Here is a 25,371-nt window from a genome sequence, read left to right as displayed (position 1 = left end):
TTCCTCCAGACTTGCATAAAACCACATGCCAAGGCTCTTAGCAAGTTTTGGATTATAAACAAATAAATAAATAAACTGGTGTTTCATTTCTTTTTGCATTCCAGAATCTTAGAGTACACGTATTTGTGCCTGTGTAGGTGAATGTGGGAGTAGCATGTTTGATTCTAAGATACTGCACCTCTATTTCCAATTCCTCTGCTGCTGGGAGGCTAATGTGTCTGCTCACCTTTTGGCAATGTGAGGGAGAATTTATGACATCACTTGGATTTAATTTATTCTTATTACTGCTGGTAGTCTTGGTTTATGTGATGGCCTCCACTATAGTATGCATGGTTTTCTTGGTGTGTGGAGTATTTAATTTTCACTTTGATCTCCTCTGTTCTTCAGAGAGAAGAGCAATCATGTCTCCATTCTACTCCACCTCTTAGTTTTATATAACGTCACTTGACTTAACAGCCTCCTGGGCTGCCCCCAAATATCTCCCCTTCTCTAACTTTTCTGTGCTCATGGAGCAACTGAGGTTTGGTTAGTCTCCTATCACTTTATTCCTAAGTGCACTATATGATGTTCCTTTTCTTCTTTGCTGTCAAGGGGCACTGCAGTAAGCATGCAGCCTGCAGAAACAGAAGTAGGTGCTGGTCGCTATGTTCATATTTGGCCCAGAGTCAGGGGACACATGTCAAGCTCTCCTAAAAGTTTGCTTATCATACTCTGCTCTTCTTATATTCCAAGGAGACATGAAGATTTCACAGTCCTGAAATAATTCAATCAGAAACAAGTATAGCTTGTATAGCTTACTCTTCTTTTTCTATAAACTTTCTTGGAGTACTCCTAACAACTTGTTGCCAGGGGCTGGGAGGCACTTTCCTTTTTTCTTGCTATCAGGCACATAACAACAACAACAACAACAACAACAATCAGGGAAAATGAAATCTTCTCATAGAGAAAGCTGTATTACCTCCAAAGCCAAGGACACCTAACTCTGAGTCACCGCCTCCTGGCCTCCCCTCCCCAGTCCTGTTCTTCTCATACAGCTAGTCCTGCCATCTCTTTGTTAGATGTATGAAAAGTGTCAGCCTCTATTCTTAGTTCTTTTTTTAACTATTTGCTATTCAATATCTCTTTGACTTTGTCTTTGAACCAGATACTATTTTGGGGTAACAGGAAAAGTTTCTTTTAACATTATGCTATACAGCTGGCTAATAATATGTCAGCTTCAGCACAGAACAGGAAGATGTAGAGTAAATAAATTCACTCCATTTAAATTATTATTTATAGATTATCTGTTATTTTAAAAGCAATAAAATATAAATAATGTTTAATTTTAGAGTAAAATTGAAGTGGTTCATCATTCTGTAAGTAGTCTGACCCTCTGGTTGACCTGGGAATGATCATTTTACTAAAATTATGCAGAAAATGGATTGGTTAATTAATGTCAAACAAGAACAGTGTGACATTGTTCATTTAGGCTTTAAGGGAAGTTTGCAGGAAAGCCTATCTAGGGTCTGTGGATCTTACTATTTAAAATAATCCAAAGTTATCTTTTCTCTCACATAAACATCTATTAAAAAGAAATTTTATGTAACAATTTCCCCTTATTTCTTGAAAGAAATATGCTATTTTCTCCTGTATTCAGTATAATTTCTACCCTGCTACTGTTCATCTAAAATACAAAAAAAAAAACACTCACTGTTCTGTATAACTGTCACTTGTAAGAAACCGTATCAGAGACTGTCCACTCTGTAGATAGGGAAGCAGTAAAATTAGAATACATAAAGTATCTTCACACAAAATATTCATAGCAGGCTCACAGATGACAATCTATGAGTAAGACATTGTTCAGTCAGTATATTTAAGTGGGTGGAAAATTTTGGAAACTTAGTAAATTATTTCTGAAATTGTTTTAGTCAAAATCTATCCAATCATTTCTTTTTACACTGCTATAATCATTGTGAAATTTATAAGTAATTTCTGCAATGTCTAAGAAGCTTAATATCCAAATACCTTTTATTTCACTTATACCATTAAAAGGTAAACCTTCCTGAAAATCCTCTGCTTTGCATATCAAGTGTTTCTCTATTCAGTAGCTCCATTGCAATCATAAGGAACTCATGGGAAAAGAAAGAAAGAAAGTGAGACACACACACACAAAAAGGCAAAAAAGATGCCTAGTTTGTGGTCAAAACATATGGGACAAAGTTGTCAAAAATATTGTCACAACTTCTCTGCTGACAATTCCTTCCATCCTGGATTCCTGTCATACTTCCTAGATTCATTGACAGACTATTATAGTCAGAAAGCTTGTTGAGAACTTCCAGCACTTAGAAATGCTTTTGAGACATATAAAAGTGTGTTTATTTAGAATGGAACATATAATACCTGCCAAATTTGTAGGTTTGGGACCACTTCCAATAAGAATTAAAAGGCCCTCTTCCTTGCTGAAATAGGACTATCAACACATGACTTGTCTGCTCATAAGAAATAGGGGGTTCTTATCTCTGACGTTGCAATTTAGTTTAAAGTCACTTTCATGATGACAGGGTACATAAGGACGAAAAACTACGAAGATGACAGTCTAATCTTCAAAGATGACCGATCATCGATAAAAGATTAAATAACGTAAACATCTAAACTGCCAGATTATCAGCTTGTTGGAACACTCTCAGTATTGAAGTATGCTGAGATACTACTGATAAGTGAAAAATGTTTTTTCCTATAAACTACACATCATGCAGAAATCTATCATCCTCCAAGGAGGCAAATAAATTGCAATACGTTAATATATACACATATTTTTCTGAATAACAATACAATAAATGTAAAATGTTAATTAATTATATACTGCACATTGATCATGGTTCTTTTTCTTTTTCTTTTTTTGTCTTAGAGAGGCTATTCAATTGCTGGGAATTTAAACACCATTTAACCATCATTCTTTTGAGCTCTAATAAAAATTGTAAACATACATACAAGAATGATTAGACATGCTGGTCCTATAAAACTCCAAATAAAGTTGTTTTCTGTGCTAAGCCAACATCTGAAAAGAAAATAATAGATACAATCTATAAATGTTTGAATGCATTTCAACCAAGAAAAATTCACAATGATATGGTGAAGCATTTTCAAAATTACATTTCAAATTATTTTGAAATCATTTTAACTTACACTTTGGTAGTGCCATAGTATCTGTATCCTAATGCAGCTGAAAATCCAACTACCACAGCTGGGCTTAGGTAGCCAAAGATGTAAAAATTCTTGTGCAAAAATCCCTTGTTGTAGATGACACCCACAACAATGAGATAGAGGTGTATGCCCTCAATGCACATCCAAGCAAAGGCTGCTAAGAAGAAGTAGTGGAGCAGTCCAGCAATGATTGAACAGAAGAGCTAAAATCAAAGGAAAAAAAAAAATTGTAAGCAATGTGTGATTTAAAATGATCATAATATAAAATATATAGACTTTGTGCATAAATTATGCCACCTGATACAACATTAATCACAGTAATATATTCTTTTCAAATGTCAATTATTTATATACTACCTCCAGCTGATTTGAAAGAAGGGGGCTTCATCAGTGTGAAGTATTCACCAATGCTGTGACAAAACTAAGTTGCTGCTCTTGTAATTTTTATACACTTTGTGTTATGCAATAAACTGTGGTTTATTCACAGATGAGCCAAGTGTTGTGGTGAATATTTTATGATTTAAGTCAGTTTCTGTTTTGCAGATGCCTTTCTTCCCCTTAATTTTATTAAGAATGAAAATTATTTTTCAGCCCTATACTAAACAATATGATGATTTCTGAATCAAGGGACAAACATTGGGTTTACAGATGAGATAAATAATATTTTGCAAAAATATCCATTATAGAATTACTTTAAGTAGTAAGTGTATAAAGTATATTTAAGTTGGCTTTCAATTAAACAACATTTATAAGTATTTAATACACATCCAGAACTGAGGTTAGCCTTATAAGAAATAACCAAAAAAGAAGTAGTTACATGTTCCTGTATTCTTTTTTAATGGAGCTCATGACATCTATCACTTGAAAGATAATATACACTTACATGCTTATTACTGTTATTAAATCACCAAAATTTAAGCACAATGAGAGCACACACTAAAATATATTGGAGAATACTGTATAAGGTTGAAAACAAATATCAAAAATTGGAAGCCACTTAGATGCAGGAGTGAGATTTGATATATAGGTTGAGAATGAGGTTATGAGAGGTGAAAGAAAGTGAAAAATAACCACTATAAAGAATAGTTTGGGGCTGAGCATGATGGTAGGAGGAGACTGAAAGAATAAATAGGTATTGGAGGCTAGTGGTAAGCATAGATAAATTGAGATGTTCTAAGAATATTGCAGCAAAAAAACAAAAACAGGTATGGAGTTTATCCTCTAGTGTACACTATTTAAAATAGGCGCTTTGTGGACATCAACTGCAAAAGAAAATCTTGGTAACTGATCGTTAGTTTCAGTACTTGAAAAATTTCTGAGAATAGAGATATGGAAGGAATTTGCTGTTGTGCAGCCATGAAGATGCACTTCTCCAGTCTCTGAATGCAGGGAGTGTAATTGACCTAGGCATTCAGCTGCTGCACTCTGAAGCCCATTGTGGTATTTGTGTTTCCCAAAGGCTGCAGCCAGATCATGACAGCACAACACGATTCCTGGGAGATATGGAATTTCTCAGACAGGTAACTTGGGCTCAAGGACTCCCGGAAAGACTCCCTAACAACCTTTTTGAACATTCCTTAGAACTGAAAGGCTATGTGAAATACTTCCACTCACTCTTCTTCCACCTGTCTTTCAGTTAGGGCCTGGCTGCATCTTGATCTGACAGATCCCCAAGTCTCCCCCTTATCATTTTTTTTTCTCATAGGCATATGCACTACTAAACTTATTGAATATTTATTCATTTTCAGTTTCTACTTCTTGGAGGATCTACAGTGAAACAATATGGAAACTACTTGGTAAGGGTATATATACATTAGCAAGAAAGTGCAATGAGCAGATAGGAAAGTGTAGATGACAGGCAGTCAGTTCATTATATTTCAACCTATGAACCCTAGCGTTACAGTTCAATCCCTAAGACAATATTTCAAGTACTACCTCTACTCTGTTCATTTCCCACCTGAAAACAAAACAAATGAAAAGGTACTTCTTCAGTTTGTTGCAAAATTTTAATCTGTTTCTGATTCTTGATAACAAGGGACATTTTGGTTCATGGACTTTAGTAAGCAGTTTGCTAAGATATGTTGGCATTATCAGACTTAGAAAAAAAAAAAAAAAAAAAAACAACAAAAAACCACTGCCATAAAGTTGATTCTGACTCAAAGCAACCCACACCGAGTTTCTGGGTAGTAAATCTTTATGGAAGTAGATTGCCCAGTCTTTCTTTCACAGAATGGCTGGTGGATTTGAACTGCCAACCTTCTGGTTAGCAGTTGCTTTGGTTACCTCGTGCTGCTCTAACAGAAATACCACAAATGGGTGGTTTTAACAAACAGGAGTTTATTTTCTTATAGGTTAGTTGGTTGAAAGTCCGAGTTCAAAGTGCCAGTTCTAAGGGCTTGGTGAGTGCCCCTTGGCTTTAGGTCTACCTCTTGCTTCTGGCCCCCTGGAGCTAGAAGTGTCTATTCACTCAGGCAGCTTGCTGACTGCTGAGGCTAACAAGCCCAAGGTCGACAAATAAAATGCCATAGTCCCAATAGTACCAAAGAACATGGGAGGCTACTAGTTCAAATCCAGAGACAGTCCCAAGATCAGCAAGAAACATGACAGGCTGCTAAATGAAGACTCAGCTACCTGGAGGGTCCAAGTGTGCCAAAAAGCTGCAGAAACCTTTCTCAAAACTTCTCTTTACATACTGGAAGCAGATCACATCCTTAAGCACACAACATCCCTGAGGCAGCTACTCAGCTGCTCTACTAGATTCTATCATGGAGCTTATTGCCAATCTCATCATGGGGAATAACTACAACCAGCTGCCCAGCCACTCAAAACCAGGCCCACGGAAGCTGACACACAACCTAACTGCTACAGAAGTCAAATGCCTTTGGCACTGTGCCTCCAGAGCTTCTTAGGCTTAGAAAAGACAACTTAAAACCAAATTATATAGTATCTTTGCCCCATTAAGATCTTAATTGTTATTCATGTGTCTATGAAATATATATTTAGGAAAGTACAAATTTAGATAACAAAAACAGAGTAAGGAGTCCCACATACCTTATTAGTGTTTATATTGATTCCGACAAGAAAGACAAGTTCAGCGAGGAATAGGCTACAGCATAGATTTTTGTGAATTGTTGTCCTGGTGCTTTGTATTTCACTGAAGAACCAGAAGGTAAAAATACATATGGCAAGGCAAATCAGGGAAATAATTATTCCTAGTTGAGTGATCCTTGTAAGAATATTATAATCTTTAATACCCTAAGGGAAAATAATAATAAATCTGTTAAGAGAATAACTCTAAATTGTCAAAGGAACTACAACATATAATGAACTTCCCTTTTTGGTGAAACACCAAGCAAAATGTTTGTAAAATGTAAAAATACAAATGTGCATTTAGATGAGAAAAATTGTATATACTTTGAAAACATTCAATGTTCAGAGTAATCTCATGTAAATCATGCAGTACTTTAACAGTTCTGTAATTAATGATTTTTTTCTACACATAGTATATATTAGTATATGGTTTAACAATGTTATTGTCATCTGTTTCATCATATTAGAAAGGGAATTTGTTATTGTAATGTGAAAATGGTTAATTTAAATAGATTTGTCAGTGGTAAAAACAAGTCTTACTTCTATGTAATTATTCCTCTAAAATACATTGAACACAGATGTTAGAAATGCTGAACACATGGAATATCAAAACATTATAATTCAGAGACTTTGAAATAGCCAAGGTTGATATATTCTAAATGGATTAATATTATATGTTACTGTATATTCTGACAACCTGATCAAATTATGAGAGACAAAGTCAGACCATTATCACTTATGAGTAACTTTCTGGCTGTATTTCCTCCAAGACAGATATATTTGTTTTTCTAGTAGTCTATGATACAGTCAATATTCTTCCCCAACACCAAAATTTAAATGTATAAATCCTTCTGCTACCTTCCTAATCCACTGTCCAGCTTTCACATGCATATGAGGCACCTGAAAACACCATGGCTTAGGTTAGACATGTGTTAAACTTCAAAGTGACATGTTTGCTATTAAACACTATAAAGAGGTCTTTTGCAGAAGATATGACTGATGCAATATGTCATTTAATTTCATGACTGCTGCTTCCATGGGTGTTGATTGTGGATCCAAGTGAAATGAAATCCTGGATAACTTCAATCTTTTCTCCACTTATTCTGACGTTACTGGTCTAGTTGTGAAGATTTTTGTTTTCTTTATGCTGAGGTGTAAGCCATACTGATGACTGAGGCTTTGAACTTCATCAGTAAGTGTTCCAAGTCATCTTCACTTTCAGCAAACAAGGTTGGGTCATCTGCATATCTCAGGTTGTTGATGAGTTTTCCTCCAATCTTGATGCTATATTCTTCTTTATATAGTCCAGCTTCTCAGCACACAGACTGAGTACGTATGGTGAAAGGATACAACCCTGACACACACCTTTCCTAATTTTACACCATGCAATATCCCCTTGTTCTGTTTGAATGACTGTCTTTCTGGGAGCTATGTACAGCTTCTTCATGAGCACAATTAAGTGTCTGGAATTTTTCCATTCTTTGCAATGTTACCTATACTTTGTTACGAGCTACACAGTCAAATGCCTTTGCATTGTCAATAAAACACAGGTAAACATCTTTCTGGTATTCCTTGCTTTCAGCCAAGATTCAATTGACATCAACAATGATATTCCCTGTTCCATGCCTTCTTCTTAATCTACTTGAATTTTTGGCAGTTCCCTGTTGATATACTGCTAGAACTATTTTCAAATTATATTCAGCAATATTTCTCTCACGTGATATTAAAGATGCTATCTGATAATTTCTGCATTCTATTGTGTCACCTTCTCTGTGTGGGTGTCTATACACACACATACACAGAACAGAAGCTTCTCTGCTTACTTAACATTCAGAAAAACTCACCTTTAAAATATATGGCTGTCTCTGGTGGCATAGTACCTAAGGCATTTGACTGCTAAGCAGAAGGATGGTGGTTCAAACCCACCACCCACTCCTTGGAAGGAAGAATGGGCAATCTACTTCCACAGAGATACCACCTCAGAAATCCAAGCAGGGGTCATTATGAGTCGAAATCAATTGGATGGTAGTGAGTTTTGTTTTTTAGTCATTAACTTACGGTGGATTTTATTTGGATATTTTTACACTTAACACTTAACTAATGGATTCTTAGTGTTAGAGGAAATAAATTTGTAATGTAAGGAATATTATGATAAAGTTATAAAATAACAAATTATGTAATAATTATATAATATAAAAGCAAGATATTACAAATGGAAAATACCTATTATGAAGCAACTCACCTGTACATGTTCTAAAACCTGGTGGTTTCTATATTGCTAAAAACATTGCTCAAGTATCAAATATTTTCAGATATGTTTTGTCATTGATTAAAAACAATAAATAAAGCAACAGTAAAACTTTCAATAAAAAGACAAAGCCCTAAAATACATGATATATTAAATTATACAAATGGTCCTTCAAGCATCATTAAAAAGGATGTGTCAATGATGGACATTTGACATAACACACAGTCTACTATGTATTAAAGGCTAGATAAATCGTAGAATATAGATAAACCAAACCCCAGACCAAATATGTCCCAGGGGGCAGGGAGAAAAACAAAGACTAAAAATAACATAATTTGGGGGTTTTACCAAGAATATTAACTATTTTTGATAACTATACACAAGGAAAACATAAAAATTAATTATTCTCTTAAGTGGTATAGAACAAAACACAAAAAGGTATATTTATAAATATGAAGTGGAAATTTGTCTTACAATAGAAGGACCAGATGACATCAAAATTGCAAAATGTGTCAGGTGATTACATTGGCAAGAGGTGTGGGTCTCATTGGAGTATATCAGCTCACAGCCTTTTGAAGACCAGCTGCCATTCATTGTGTCAGACGAATAGTTCCAAAATGCACATTGACTCCTATGCTTATCTGAGATCTGAAAAAGACATATTTTACTGATGGGAAAAAAAGAAAAAGTTACACATACATATGGTTTTTGCAGCACTTTGAGTATCATTAAGATTAATATCATATCTAAATTGAAACACTTAATAAATATAAATAAACAAATGCTGCTATTATTTGGGAGAATTGAAATCTATAATGTAATAATGCTATATTTTATCAACTGAATCTCACAGAGTTGTTTTAAAATCATTAAGTAAAATGCTGCATATGTTATTTAAAACAGGGTATAACACCTAATTATCGTAATCTCCATTCAATAAATTTGAATATCTACTAGGAATTAGTCATTGACCTACCTCTGGGAATACAACACTCAACAACAACAACAGAAAAAATAGTTGCATTATTGACTTTAAATTCTTGTAAGGAATATGAGAAATTATTAAACAAGAAAAATAAAGAGAAAGAGAAAGAATATGATAAGGAGCTTGGTCTGATAAAGCCTTTCACATGGAATGACATCCACCCAAATACCTCCCTGAAGTGAGGGATGAGACAGGTAGACATAGGAAATGGGAGTTCTACACCGCTGGAATAAAAAGTGGAGAAATAATGAAGTGATTGAACAGGATTCTTCCACAAATATCTGGAAGCCAGTGCAGTCAGTGCAAAATTAGTGAGGTAAAAAGTTATGAAGATAAGTAAGCGATTGAAAGAGTCTAGACTGCATATACTATGAGAGAGTTTGCTCAATACATAGTGGAGTTCTCTTTATCATAATTTGCAATTAATAATAACACTATAAATAAAGTACTGTTAAAAAAAAAAGAAAAGAAAACTCATTGCCATTGACTCATAGAAACCCCTCCTTGGGTTTCTGAGGCAGCATCTCTACAGAAGTAGATTGCCTAGTCTTCCTTCTGAAGAGTGGCTGGTGGGTTTGAACCACCAGCCTTCTGGTTAGCAGTTAAACCTGGTGGCATAGCGCCTAAGGCATTTGACTGCTAACCAGAAAGCTGGCAGTTCAAATTCACCAGCCACTCCTGGGAAGTGGGAAAGAAGATTGGGCACTCTACTTCTGTACTGATACCACCTGGGAAACCCAAGTGGGGTTGCTATGAATTGGATCCAACTCAAGGGCAATGAGATTTTTTTTAAGTACTGTTAGCTTTAATAATTGTTTGCTGAATGCTTAATACTCTATTTTGTAGAAAGAAGAAAAAATATTTACAATTATAAAGCAATTTACAGTGCCCTCTCACCTGCTTTGTCTAGTTTGCTCCTTAAAACAATCCTTCCTATTATATTTGTATTGTTTTAAGAAGCAAAAAGAGTCAAAAGATATATTTAAGACTAACTACGAAGGAGCCCTGATGGCACAGTGGTTAAGGACTTAGAACCTAACCAAAAGGGCATCGTTTTGAACCTTGCAGCAGCAACTCCACAGGTGAAAGTTGTGGTTATCGGCTTCCACAAAGATTACAGCCTAGGCAACTCTAGGGGCCAGTTTTCCTCTGTCCCATACAGTTGCCATGAGTCAAAAGCAATTGGCCAGAAAATGGATATAATTGGTAATCATTATTAAGTAAAGTTGTACAAGATCAGACACAAATCTTCAAACAGCTAGTCATTAAAGAAAATATTTGTTGAGTGCCCAATATGTGAGAGGCAATGAGCAGGGAGCCAGGGATTCTCAGTAGAAAAGATGAAGTATCTTTCTCAATGATAAAATAATTATTTTAATGAGTTCTAAATACAAGATTTAGGTCAACAATTGGAACAATTGCAAAGACAGACTGAATTTAACTAGAGGCTGAGCTTAGGAAGTCAGTGGTTGAGCTAAATCAGAATGATGGCTAGAAGTTTTCCAATGAGGTCAAACTATGAGAAGAAAATCAAAGCTCTAGGTCCAATTTCCCAAAAACAGCTTGGAAAATGCCCAATTTCATCCCAACCAGATAAGCCAGAGAAATGAGAAGGACTGTAGTACTGGTAAACCAAAGTCAGTTGACAGTGTGAGTATCATACAGAAAATGGGGGATCAAGTGAGGGTCTCACTACATACTGAGTCTTCACCATGATGTCCACATTCTTTTAGTTCTCTTAATCCCCATAGCTAGGTTTCTGCCCTTAGGCAGTTGACTAAAAGTTTTCCTCCTAGGAAACTGGTTGCTACAAGATAAATTTCTTTGAAGTACTGACATTTATTGTTGCAGGCTACCCTGGAGTTGTCCTGGACTCCTGGCAAACTCATGCACAATGGGATAATTGCTGCCCTATTGTGCCATCCCTATGATCAGTCTCATCTGGAAGCTGTGGTGAAATCTGTTCAGCATCAGAGCAACATGCAAGCCTTTACTGGCAGACAGGGGATGACTGCTCATACACTGGCCAGGAACCAAACCTGGGTCACCAGCATAAAAGCAAAGCAAACCAAACCCATTGCCATAAAGTCAATTTTGACTCATAGCAAACCTATAAGACAGACCAGAACTGGTCTATACCATTTCTAAGACTATATATATTTGTGGAAGCAGACTCCCACATCTTTCTCCCATGGAGTGGGTGGCAAGTTCAAACAACTGAGTTTTTAGTTAGCAACAAGCATTCAATGTTTGCACCACCAGGGCTCCTTCCAGGGTCACCAGCAAGGAAGGCAATAATTCTACCATTGAACCACCAAACTCCCATTACTGATCTATAGGATCTTCTACTGCAATGACTGAGAACTTAGCTGAAGATAAATCTGTAGTAAAACACAAAACTGCTATAAGCCTACTTAAGTAAGTACTCATCTTTCAAAAGCCTCATTTTTAAATATGAGTGGATGGTCATAGGCCAGCAGACATCTGAGGACAGATTCTGATAGAAAGACAAAGAACAAAGGCAAGAAAGCCAAACAGAAGAAATCAGGACTAAAACAACACAGAAAACAGGTAACAATTTAAAAAAAAAATTATATGCCAGGAATGACAAACTGAAGAAGAATGCAATGAAATCATCATCAAAAACATTTTGAGATCTATCTTGAACTACATTGCTGTCAGTTACATTATAATATCTTTACACACTATACACTTTGAATGACCAAAGATTGATTTATTGTAAATTCTTTTTTACTAATACATAATTGCAATATATGCTTGGACCTCACCAGATGGAATACATAGGAGTCAAATCAACTACATCTGTGGGAAGCATTGATGGAGAAGTTCAGTATCATCAGTCAGAACAAGGGCAGGGGTCAAATGTGGAACAGACCATCAATTGCTCATATGCAAGTTCAAGTTGAAGCTGAAATATGACCTTGAGTATACCCCATCTGAATTTAGACCTAATCACAAAAATAGATTTGACACATTGAAAACTAATGACCAAAGACCCAATGAATGATGGGATGACATCAAGAACACCATACAAGAAGCAAAGAAAAGGTCCTTAGAAAGACAGAAAATAGAGAAAATACAAAAATGAATGTCAGAACAGACTCTGAAATTTGCTCTCAAATCCACAGTAGATAAAGCAAATGGAAGAAATGATAAAGTAAAAGAGCTGACATGAAAAATTTCATAGGGTGGATCAAGAAGACAAAGTAAAGCATTATAATGAAAATGTACAAAGGGAATGACTTAAAAAACCAAAAGGGAAGAACTTGTTTGACACTTCTCAAGGTGAAAAAAATGGAGGAAAAGCACAAGTCTTGAGTTGCAATATTGAAGGATTCTATGGGTTAAAATATTGAATGATACAAAATACATCAAAAGAAGATGGAAGGAATAAGAATCACTGCACTAAAAAGAATTGGTATATGTTCAAACATTTCAGGAAGTAGCATATCATCAAGAGCTAATGATATTGAAGGAAGAAGTTCAAGTTGCACTGAAGGCATTGGCAAAAAACAAAGACTCCAGGAACTGAAGGAATACCAACTGAACAGTTCTACAAATGGATACAGTGCTAGAAATTCTCATTCAGCTATGCTCAGAAAATTGGAATTCAACTACCTGGCAAACCAACTGGAAGAAGTCCATATGTTGTCCATTCCAAAGAAATGCGATTCAAGAGAATGAGGAAATTATCAAGCAACATTAAAATCATATGCAAGTAAAATTTTCCTGAAGATAATTGAAAAACTCTTGCAGAAATACATAGAAAGGGAATTGCCAGAAATTTAAGCTGGATTCAGAAAAGGACATGAAATGAGGCCTGTCATTGTTGATGTCAGAAGGATTTTGGCTGAAAGCCGAGAATACCAGAAAGATGTTTAAATGTATTTTATTGAGTATGCAAAGATTTTTCAGCAGTGTGGATCATGACACATTGTGGATGTGATGTCATGAATTACTTAATTTGGCTCTTGTAGTCATGGTTTTGGTCTTTGTGACTCTCATTAGATGGCTATGTGGGACTTTGCAAATATGAGGTGCTTGTGGCACACCAAAGGGATTGGCTAGCTTGCTAATAATATAAATAAGAACATGGCACACTTGTGGAGGTGGGGAGATGCAAATAAGGACTATGGAACCCTGGCATGTGGATTGCTAAACTTTGCCCTCTTGCTAGGCTTAAAATGAGCCATCCCAGAGGGAGAAAGGGAGATCTCACTGCAATCAAGAGAAAAGAGCCAGGAGTAAACCTGAGATCCCTGGGCTGAGATAGCAGAGAGAACGAGGGAGCAGAGGCAGAAGAACCAACAGAACCAAGAGATAGGCCCAAGACAGAATGGTGAAGTTTCAGGGCACAGAGAAAGCAAGCTGAGTATCTTTGGGCAGGAGCCTTGCTAGTAGATTGGGATGTCTCTCTGGGCACCTATACAGCAAAACAAAAGAGCTTTATAACACTGATGTAAGCAGGGCAGAGGCCAAGGCCAGAGAGAAGCATGGCTGTGGCATAGGTGAGAAGAAGCTCTCTGATTGAAGAAATGTATCATGAGTTGTTTCTTATCCTGTATTGTAACCAGTTACTTCCCTAAGAAACCCATCATCATCAGTATTGCCTGTGAGTTCTGTGTGGTCATTGCAACAAATTAGAGAATTCTCTGGGAGGGACAGTTGGTGTCAGAACTGGTCAAAAGTTTGGAGGGTGGTAGCATCTCTGACCTCTGTGCCACACAAGAATCAGCCTTGAGCTGTTGATGTTCATCTTGATTCTCTCTCCTGCTTGTGAAGTTAGAGGAGGTCAGAAAACACTTCTCCCATGCCTTTTCTTTCTTCCCCAATGGATAATATTGTGCAAAATTGAAATTCCAGAACACTTAATTGTGTTCATGGAGAACCTGAACATAGATCAACTGAACAATGGAATACTACATGGTTGAAAATCAATCTTTATGCTGAGGAAGTAAGCTAAGAAGCTATATTATATGAAGAACGTAGCATCAGGATCAGAGGAACACTCACTAATAACCTGACCTGCTGTTTTCATATGACACAACTTTGCTTGCTGAAAATGAAGAAGATTTGGAGCAATTACTGATGAAGGTCAAAGACAACAGTCTTCAGTATGGATTACACTTCAACATAAAGGCACAAAAAATCCTCATAACAAGACCAATAAACAATATCATGGCAAGTGAAGAAAATGAAGTTGTCAAGGATTTCCTTTTACTTGCATCCACAATCAATGTCCAAGGAAGCATTAGTCAAGAAATCATAAGATTGATTGCCTTAGGCAAATCTGCTGCAAAAGACCTCTTTAAAGAGTTAAAAAGCAAAGATGGCATCTTGAAAAGTAAGGTGCGTCTCACACAAACCATAGCATTTTCAATTGTCTCATGTACATGTGGAAGCTGAACAATGTATAAGGAAAACCAAAGATTTGATGCCTTTAGATTATGGTGTTGCAAATATGTTTCTCTCAGGGAACAAAGAAATCTGTCTTAGGAGAAGTACAGTTAACATGTTTCTTGGAAGCAAGGATGGTGAGACCTTGTCTCGAGTATTTTGACCATGTTATCAGGAGGGACCATCCCTGCAGAAGGACATCAGGCTTGGTAAAGTAGTGAGTCAGTGAAAAAGAGGAAGACCCGCAGCATGATGGCTGATGGCTTGACACAGTTTGCAACAATGAGCATAAACACAGTAATGATTATAAGAATGACACAGGACTGGGCAATGTTTTGTTCTGTTTTACAAATAAACACTATGTACACTGACTTGATAGTACCTAATGACAACAACAACAAAAATGGATTATCATAAATATTAGATATCATACCCATTAAACAAAAGTAGGGTAAAATATCTGTTTATTTCAGTGAAACTTAAGTATGAAGCAGAAATAAAAAATATTGTAGCATGAAAAAAAGTTGGGAAAGTAAAAATAAAATAAAAGAAGCTTGGGTAGGAAATCTCATATTCAAGTAGCAAATAATCAAAAGAGAGAACAGACACATTGGTGTTTCTGGGAAACAACAACAATGTAGGAAGAAACTAAATGGGTATCTTTTGTTATGAAGTTGATTCCAGCTCGTGACAATGGGGAAAATACCAAAAAAATTCTAGGAAATTCCCTAGAATTGAAGTCCATTTATTTTCAGACTGAACAGACTCACAAAATATCTGCTGCAATTAGTAAAGAAAGACCCCCACAAGGTCTATCCTACTATTACAACTACAATTAATATTCCCAGGAACCCTGATGACACAGTGGTTAAGCACTTGGTTGCTAATTGACAGGTAAGTGATTGGAAACCATCAGTAACTCTACAAGAGGAAAAAAAAAAAAAAAAGCTAGGGATCTAATCCTACAAAGAGTTAGAGCCAAGAAAACCCTATGGGGCAGTTCCACTCTGTCCCATAGTATTATATGTTGGAATTGAGTCAACAACAAACAACGATATATATATCCCACTGATGTAATGGAGAAATATATATTAATAGTTGAAGTTACTGATAAGTTAGAGAATCAGGAAAATGAAGATAGTTTTCATTTCCTCATATGTCTTCTATTTTCTTAGAAGGTCATCTGGATCAAAATTTTCTCCTCAGAGAGGTGAGAACCAGGGATTAGGTAGATAGATGAAGGTTAAACAAGTCTTCTCATTAATTATGGTGAAGAATTTTTCTTTATGTATGTGTTTGGTGGGAGCTCTCGTGGCATAGTGCCTAAGGCATTTGACTGCTAACCAGAAGGTTGGTGGTTCAAACTCACCAGCCACTCCTCGGAAGGAAGACGGGGCAATCTACTTCTGTAAAAATACTGCCTCATAAACCCTATGGTTTAGTTTCTTTTCAAACAAGAATTGCTGAAATTAGTTGTCCTTGGCATCTCTTGATCTAATAAAACATTCCCTTAATAAAAAACTGTAGGAAAACCATCAGATCATGTAAAAGAACAATGTTTAGTTTCTAGTGTCAAAGAGGATCATTTGCATTTTGTATCTTTCATCTAGCCCAATCTTTTTTGATATATAAGTTTAGTTTCAAGTTTTAAAACATTTCACATCTCTATTCCCCCTCTGCAAAAGGCCTACCAATGTTTAGATTTAAACAACAATTTATTTGCATTTGCTCTACATTTTTAGAAGTTTCTGGGCAGTGCAAATGTAGCACTCTACAAGTTGGAAGATTGGCAGTTAGAACCACCCACAACCATCTCGAAAGACAGGCCTGGAAATCTGCTTCTGAAAGGTCCTACCCTTGAATAAACTATAGAGCAATACAACTCTGTATGCAGGAGGCCATCATGAGTTGGAATCAACCTCATAACAAAAGATACCCATTTAGTTTCTCCCTACATTGTTGTTGTTAGGAACCACTGAGATGGTTTCAACACATAGAGACCCTATGTACAACAGAACAAAGCACTACCCAATCCTATGCCATCCTCATAATCATTACCATAGTTGAGCCTATTGTTGCAGCCATTGTGTCAGTTCATCTCATTGAGAGTGTTCCACTCCTTCACTGACCATCTACTTTACCAAGAAGGATATCCTTCTTCAGGAAATGGTCCCTCCTGATGTGTGACACCGTACTTCAAGTTGTCATTCTCGGCATAGCAGACCATATGATTGTCAGATTCACAATTGCCAAAACTAGTCCTTTTCAGCTCACTGATGCCTACAAATTGATCTTTATGAGTTCTATTTCATTTTTGACAACTTCTGATTTTCTGAGATTAGTACTTCATTGCATTGCATGTTCCTATTATTAATGGATGTTTGCAGCTATTTTTTCTCATTTTTATTCATGCCGCATCAGCAAATGAAGGTCTCAAGAGCTTTACTCCATGCATATTATTAAGCTCACCTCTACTTTGAGGAGGCAGATCATCCCCAGTCATATTGTGAGTGCCTTCCTACTTGAGGGGTTCATCTTTCAGCACTGTGTCAGACAGTATTTCCCTACATTGGATGTCATTATTTATAGTGATACATTTGTATTTTGTGTACGCCTATATGGTCTTTTTGATTTCTCTCTCTTTTTTTTTTCTTTTTCCTTTTTTTTTTCTTTTTCCTTTTTTTTTTCATTTTCCCTGGTTAACTTGCAAATGCAAATGGTCATGTTTGAGATTCTCCAAATTGAACTTAGGTATTTTAATAATTTACTGAAATTATATTAAAAGCTCAATACACCATCAAATAAAAACAAATAGAAGCATTTCACATTTCTCAGTTTTCAGGTATATAAAAATAAATATTTACTTAGCTATTAACATGTTTTTTATTTTGTAGTTTTAAGTACATGAGTTTGAACAATGATTCAGAATATAATAAGAGTAAAATAGTCTCAACTAACTTCTTCATAACATATTTTTGTGTTTGAAGTGACATTGAATTTCTCTATGATGAAGTACTAATTAATATAATTCAATACCTAAATCCCTGAAAATTTTATTTTAATGAAAATCATTAACCAGGTATTTCCCTCATTATATAAATGATCTGTTTATCTCTTTGGTTCCACAGTGACCTTTTTTTTTTTTTTTTTAACTCATCAACTAAAAGTATGGAGACTTTCAGAAGAAACAATATTTTAAAAATAAAACTAAACATATAATTTAATTTTAGAGAGTCAAATAGAAAATTTTTGGTATTCATTAGAAAGCTAAAAGAGCACTTAAAGAACAAAAATATTTTTTACAAAACTTAATTGAAACCATATTCATTTTTTATCTTTTTTAAAGAAAAATTCAAGAGTTCACATATACTGAAAGTGACACAACAAAAAAGAATTCACTTCTCTGAATATATCATAATCATAAATAACAACCACCACAAAAACGAGAACTTACCTTTATATGACTTAATGTAAATGCAATATTTTCAAGTTCATATAATGTGAGTGGATTTGAACTAATTGACACAGATATTACTGAAGAGATGACTCTTTCTTCCTCTTCAGAATAATCAAAATTCTGAAGTTCCAATAAGTGGTCAGATGATGAAAGCAAGGGACCAATACTTCTATAATGTAAAAATGCCACTGCAACATTTCCTGTCAATCAAATAAACGTGTTCAGTAAAATTATTATAAAACAAAAATGTATTTACACTCTTAATATAAAGGTAAGAATTGATAAAACTAACTTTCACTCTGACATACTCATAAAAATATTCACATACTGAAATGTGGGTCACAAAGAGCCCACACCTACATCATCAAATCGTATTAAGACTTACAATCACTGAACTCTACAAATCCAAAAATGATCATGAATTACTGCAATCCTTTTCTGCATACTCTAATATATTCTTAGATAAATTCACACCCAAAACCTTACTGAGCACTAGGGTGTTAGGTGCATGCACTTGAAAGGCAAAATTCTAAGTTATTACTTTGATGTTAAAATATATGAAATTGAGAGATATTAGGAGAAAATTGTCACACTAACAGTATTATAAAAGTTTAGAGTTTAGAAAAAAGTACCAGCTTATATGATAAAATCATCTTTTTCCCTTACAGGTAGAACAAGTCTTTTTATATGTAAATTAATACATAAAAGAAAACTACTGTGATAAATTTTATCTTCTAAATTAAAAAAAAAAAAGTTTAGAGTTAAAGGAGTTATAAGATGTCATTCATTGAGTTCAATCTCATGCCACTGAAATGGTTCCTAGTTAATACTGTTGATTTTCAGTCTCTGGTAAGAAATTATTACCTTGTAGGGCAATCATTTCTCTGTGCCATCACTTCCCCTCATCATGAATTCAGTACATAAACACAAAACTTAATACTAGAAATACAATCTTATCATCACAGACTACCATGTGACTACCTACAAAATAGGTCTTTAAACCTGGGCGGTGCAAGTCTATTAAAAGAATTAGAAATTGTCTTAGTTCAGTAGCAGCTTAATATCACTGACGTTAAGTATACAAACAATTCATCATCTACATTATTATCTTTAAAATTTCCAGCTGTCAATTTAAGTCTTATTCCCCTATATTTGTGGTACAGAGTTATGGATACTGAATATAAGGTTTTATATTCATGATTTATACTTGGAATTAGAAGCTCTGGTTTTAGTCACTGATCCTATCTATATGCTACAGATAAAGCAATTAAGCTTTGAATTTTAAATTTTCCACTTGTAAAAGGATGATAGTAATAATTACTGTATTTACTTATCAGGATGGCTTGAGATAAAGCTAAATAATAGATGAGAGTCTTTTCTAAATTTTAAACACTCTACAAATATGATTTTTATACTTATTAGCTAGAAAGATTCTGTTTTCTTCAGACCACTTGGATAATTAAGGAAACTTTTGTCATATTCAGTTGTTCCATCAAATTTGTGATACTAGAAATAATTTACTAAGTATAAATTAAATAAAATAATAATTGTAATATCATACAAAACCAAGAATTGTTATGCAAAACTGGAACCATCCATAGAGCTGGATGATACCCTAATAATAATATTCTTTGGATATGATTCAATGAGCTAGAAGTTGCTAATATGTAACTATTCATATTATTATATCTTAATCTAAAAAGGCACCATAAGAGACATTGGAGGGGCTTTGCTGTAATTCAGATATATTACACATATTTTTTTCCCCTGAACTGCCAGTCTAGAAACATATAGCATAGAGAGAAATTAAAGTTAGGATAATATGATTGAGGCTAGTGAAATTATGATGATTCTAAGAGATGACAAATCAGGGTCTAGTAACATTTTAGGTCATCATGGCCTGGTCCAGTTGATGAAATAATATATGAAACAGTGACTTCTCAGAAGGTCCTAATTTGTCATAATCAAACGAAGTTCCAAAATGAGAAGGTGAGTTTTTGAAAATACACTGATCACTGTTATCCTTCCAATGGGAGCTCTGGTGGCATAGTGCCTAAAGCATTTGACTGCTAACCAGAAGCCTGGTGGTTCAAACCCACCAGGCATACCTCAGAAGGAAGATTGGGCAATCTACTTCCATAGTGATACCACCTCAGAAATCCAAGGACGAGTTACTATGAGTTGGATCTGACTCGATGGCAGTGAGTTTAGTTTTTTATTTTTTTGTACTACCCTTCCAAAAGGAAAAAAAAAAAAAAAAAATTTCTAACATCACTTTTTGACTTTGAGTGATGGGGTGATTAATGTCACATAGAATAGTGTCTATGCTCCCAAATCCCTTTGTATCTCCTTTCTGACTATTATTGCAGTGTGTGTCCCACCATCACTTTGAATTTCTTCCACTTCTCATGATTTCTCACTAATTCTAGGTATGATCTAGTTAATTTCTTAATCAATTTTATATCATCTTACAGTAAATTAGATTTCTTATTATATCTCCATCAGTCCTTCCTAACCTTTTCCTCTTTATAAAGTTTATTCTAGTCTTTTTTGTCCTCTGTTCTGTGTATTATCTGTTAATGTTATCATATCTTTCCTAAGAAGAAGATACATTGTAGCCTTCAATTCATTGAATAAAACACCTATTTAAGCATCTATTTAGTGCAAAGCAATGTGCTAAATTCTATAGAGAATATGAAAATAGAACCTGAATGAATTATAACACCTTAGAGAAGTATTGTTACCAAACTGCATGCTATTTTCACTTGAGAGTAACTAAAATACACCTTCTCAACAGAGATTCATATGCTGCTTTATTATATCATTTAAACATTATCCCAATTTCATAGTAATTTAAAAATACATATTTATAATTTCAGAACTAAAGTTTATTTTCTTTTTATTATACACTATAGTTCAAAACATTGGATCTTGTTGCGTTCATTATCAAATCTTGCTCCTTACTCTTGTAATTCAGTCAATTAAAAAGATTATAAGTGCACCTGTGCCTCTGTGGACCCTCTTTACTTTGATACTAATGGCACTGTGTAGATTTTCACTAATGGATTTTGTACTGAGTGACTGATAGCATATTGATATCAAGGAGTGGGTTTGATCAGTCTGTTAGATAAGCCCTTATATTTAAGATATAATTTTGAGGAAAACAAATTTTCTCAGTCTGCTTTCTGAAGTGTTAACATGATTTTCAAATATCCAAGTATTCATATGGATCATTAAATATAACAGAGCTACCATACAATCAGAAAGATCTCTGAAATATCAATACTGTGACAAGTTCTTCATCTGTCCCTATGATGGGTATTTTCAATGTCTTTATTCACAACTGCTAAACTCTATTAAGATTGTCTTTGAAATTTCCAGTTTAATACATTGATTGGATTTGCTTCTAAAGATTAAACATATACTGAGTTAATTAGAATACAGTGTAATCAGATAAGAACCATGGGTTCAATGGCAATATGGCTTCATTATTTTTGCTTTGTTTTTTGGCCACAAACTATAGTTCTTTACACTTTAATAGAATACGATAAGAAAGAATGGACAAAATAACATTGATGGATTAGGAAAAAAAATCCCACAGTAATGCTGTAAAAATGGAAAAAAGAGACATGTTTCTAAGGATGAATGTGCAGCAATTTTGTACACCATCATCTTTTATCAAAATATGTCTATACATGAACCAATCTCTATGTTGTTTTATTTTTTTTTTTCCATTTATATTTGTGATCATCTAGGTATTCCTTGATAAAACTTTACAATTTATATATTTCCTGGGATATATATATATATATATATAGAGAGAGAGAGAGAGAGAGAGAGAGACAGAGAGAGAGAGAGAGAGAGAGAGAGAGAGAAAGAGAGAGAGAGAGAGAGAGAGAATGAGAGATAGAGTATAATAATGACCAAAAGAACTCTACTATCATCAGACACTGTACTTAAGGAAGCAGACAAATTGTGAGATTGAAATAGTACCTGTCTACTTACCTCAAACAAGCAAAGAATAAGGGAAGACTGACCACGGCTCATTTCTTTGTTAATTCTCTCTCTTCTAGTACTGAGTCTACCTTATCTGAGGATGTACACAAGGGTAAGTCCCTTAACTTCTCTGACCCTCAGTTTCATTATTCATAAACTAAAACATTAGGTTATATAACTACTGAATTTCTTTCCAGTACTAGTGTTTTCTGATTTTTCTTTCTTTTTTTTCTTCAATGTATCTTCTAGTTTAGTTGAATGGTTTACTATGCACAGACTAAGATGACAAATGAAAGAGAAGTGATAAGTCTGGACAAAAACTTTCTGTCTTTTTGAACCCTGTTTCTATATTTCTTCTTTACTAGTCACATATTAAGTATCACAACAAAGAGTACAAAGACTTACTGAAGAGGAAATATTAAAAGAATTATAGCATCTGCTGAATGGTGTAGAATGAGTAATTAAATCAAATTCTTTTTTGTATTTTTATAAGAATCTTCAAAATATCAATCAGTTATAGAGGTTGGTGGTAGCACAAAAAGGACCCAGACATTATCATCTAAAGTTCTTCCCAGATGTTTATATCAGAAAGAAAATAGTAAGAACAATGATGAGAACTTTGTATATATAAACTTCAAATATTTTGTTTATAGGAAATCATAGATATCATATAATATAACTGAATACATAATGTGCATGTATTGCAAACTATTTGGAATATTGAATAGAAGATATCATCAAAATCCTACCATCTGAATTGTATGCAGCATTTCTCTTTGGGAATAACCTTATGTAATCTCCATCCATGTTCATGTGGGGATGAATATATTGCATTTGATATGAATCAAAAAAGAAAACTTTGAGAGCTGAAACAAACCATGGAAATAAAATTTTTTTTTAAATTAGTTTAATCAACATATTTATTTCATTAGAGACACTAGTTTTAATCATCATTATTGCATTTTCACTGTTTATTTATGACAGATTAAATGAACATATTCTGAACATGTTTGGTCAAAATAAATAATATCTTAAAATCTGACTCAAATTTCAATTTTGGGTTTCATGTTTCATGCATAATTTAATTTAATTTTTATTAAATTAAAGTAAATATAAAAAAATATATAGATAAGAAAGTCGTAAATAATAATTACTAAAGCAAAGACAAGCAACTATAATGTCTTAGAAAATAGGATCTATAATGTCATTTACTATATGAAGAATGACTGAATTAAATTATTGAGCTATAATTCCTTTCATGATGAATTTTCACTGCAAAAATATCATCAACAAATGTAACTCCTATTTATTATTCACAAGCTTGCAACCTTAATTTTGAGTAAGTGAGAAATCCTGATCAGATAATGCTTTTAGTGTATTGATGTTGCATAGCAAGATACTACCCCCCAAATATAGTATAATTATATGTAATAATTTTTTCAGAAATATCCTATTTCTTCATAACTTTATAAGCATCCTCAAATGATCCCAAATTCTGAATGTTCTATGTATGAGATTGCATCAAGTAGAAATCATTCTAATTTATTTTGTTGATTTCTGTTTATTATTACAATGCAATGAATTTCTAAAGATAAAAATTGAATATAGGGCATTTTGGTGATCTGTATGTAACTATCACTAGCTAAAGTATATCCCAAGTCAGGAGATGCCTTGATTCAAGATGACAGGGAAATAATACACTCTGAGCATTTAAATGCTAAACAGTTCAGAAACAGGAAAAGGTAGAGATGTGATGGCTCGAAGGAGGGAACAGTTATGTATTTTTCCTTTTTACTCTTACTATGCTCACATATCATTCATGCGATATGTGTCATCTTGCATTTCTCCAATGGGGAAAAAACTATCAATTTAATCAATATTATTTGAAATACCTTTCTCCTCTTTATAGACTGGCTCATTGGGAAAAGACAATTGCTTTGAAACTGACTTTGGCTTCTTACCGACATCACTTGAGTTAGTATCTAATTGAGTGGCCTTTTGGAAGTTTTGAGATAAACTTAAAGTTACTTGTTCAGCAGTGTGCATCAGTTTCGTAAGATGAGTTCTCCTACTATTTCCAGATAACTTGTTCCAAGCTCTAAATGTATCCTTTTGAATAAAATTATTCATGGTTTTTACAAATTCCTGTAGAAAAAAATTAAGTCTTTTAAAATGTTGAAATTTTACACTAATCATAGATGTAAAGGGCATTTTAAAGCTCTATTGTATTAAGCGTTAAAGCTCCACATACTTACTTTAAGAGTCGAATTAGAAAGAGTATCCTTGGCTGGGTCAGTGCTATTAATGTAACCTAGAAATGAGGATGATTCAGCTAATACTTCTATGTATGTAATTATATCCAGTGGTGAAAGATCTTCCAGAGAATTTCTGTAGACTTCTTGTAGCAAAGCGACAGGTTCTCCTATGGATCTAATCTGAGCAAAAATGAGTCCAGAAAAAAGGAAACCAATTTAGAGTATTACACACATTTTTAAAAATTTGGTTTCTAAAATCACTCCATATTCTTTAACATAGAACTATCAATTATAATTTAGTTAATTTGATTAGATTTTAATCAACCAGAGTAAATTTTTATAATGTGATGAAGCAGAAATTTATTTTAGCTGATATTTGAGTGGCCATATTGAGATTCAAGCTTTCAGTCACATAATAATTTTATGAATGTCTTACTTTATTTACTCTTTGAAATGTTCACTTTGAAATACAAAATTCAGTTATATTCAGTTGTATCTCCTCCTTAAAATATGGTAAGGGACCTGAAGTCAAAGTAAAGTTTTCTGTTTTATTCATCAACTTTCTTTACATGTTGAAAATAATGTTCTGTTACATCAAATAATGAAAAAGTAACATAAATTAAATATATAAAAGTTTTCAATACTTTGGGAATTTTCAAATTAATCCTATATGCAACTGAAATAATACTTAGATCCCAATACATAAATAGTTTCACATCTGTATGAAGTTTAACTGCTT

At 34.1% G+C, this 25,371-nt stretch overlaps 1 protein-coding gene across 1 annotated transcript in view; it reads right to left on the bottom strand.

Annotated features, from left to right (window-relative positions):
• ADGRL4 (adhesion G protein-coupled receptor L4) overlaps nt 1–25,371 on the bottom strand; it is a 225,375-nt gene that overhangs the window by 73,204 nt on the left and 126,800 nt on the right. Inside the window, exons 5-12 of the mRNA XM_007946485.2 lie at nt 24,633–24,812; nt 24,339–24,522; nt 23,127–23,243; nt 18,379–18,581; nt 8,996–9,169; nt 6,235–6,438; nt 3,166–3,386; nt 2,971–3,037 (exon numbers count right to left, since the gene is read on the bottom strand). Coding sequence (XP_007944676.1) covers nt 2,971–3,037; nt 3,166–3,386; nt 6,235–6,438; nt 8,996–9,169; nt 18,379–18,581; nt 23,127–23,243; nt 24,339–24,522; nt 24,633–24,812 — 1,350 coding nt within the window. The remainder of the gene's footprint in view (nt 1–2,970; nt 3,038–3,165; nt 3,387–6,234; nt 6,439–8,995; nt 9,170–18,378; nt 18,582–23,126; nt 23,244–24,338; nt 24,523–24,632; nt 24,813–25,371) is intronic.

The sequence above is a fragment of the Orycteropus afer genome, unplaced genomic scaffold, assembly GCF_000298275.1.
Source record: "Orycteropus afer afer isolate SDZICR_OR568_19922 unplaced genomic scaffold, OryAfe1.0 scaffold00164, whole genome shotgun sequence".
NCBI lineage: Eukaryota > Metazoa > Chordata > Mammalia > Tubulidentata > Orycteropodidae > Orycteropus > Orycteropus afer.
This window is presented reverse-complemented; position numbering and strand designations above follow the sequence as displayed.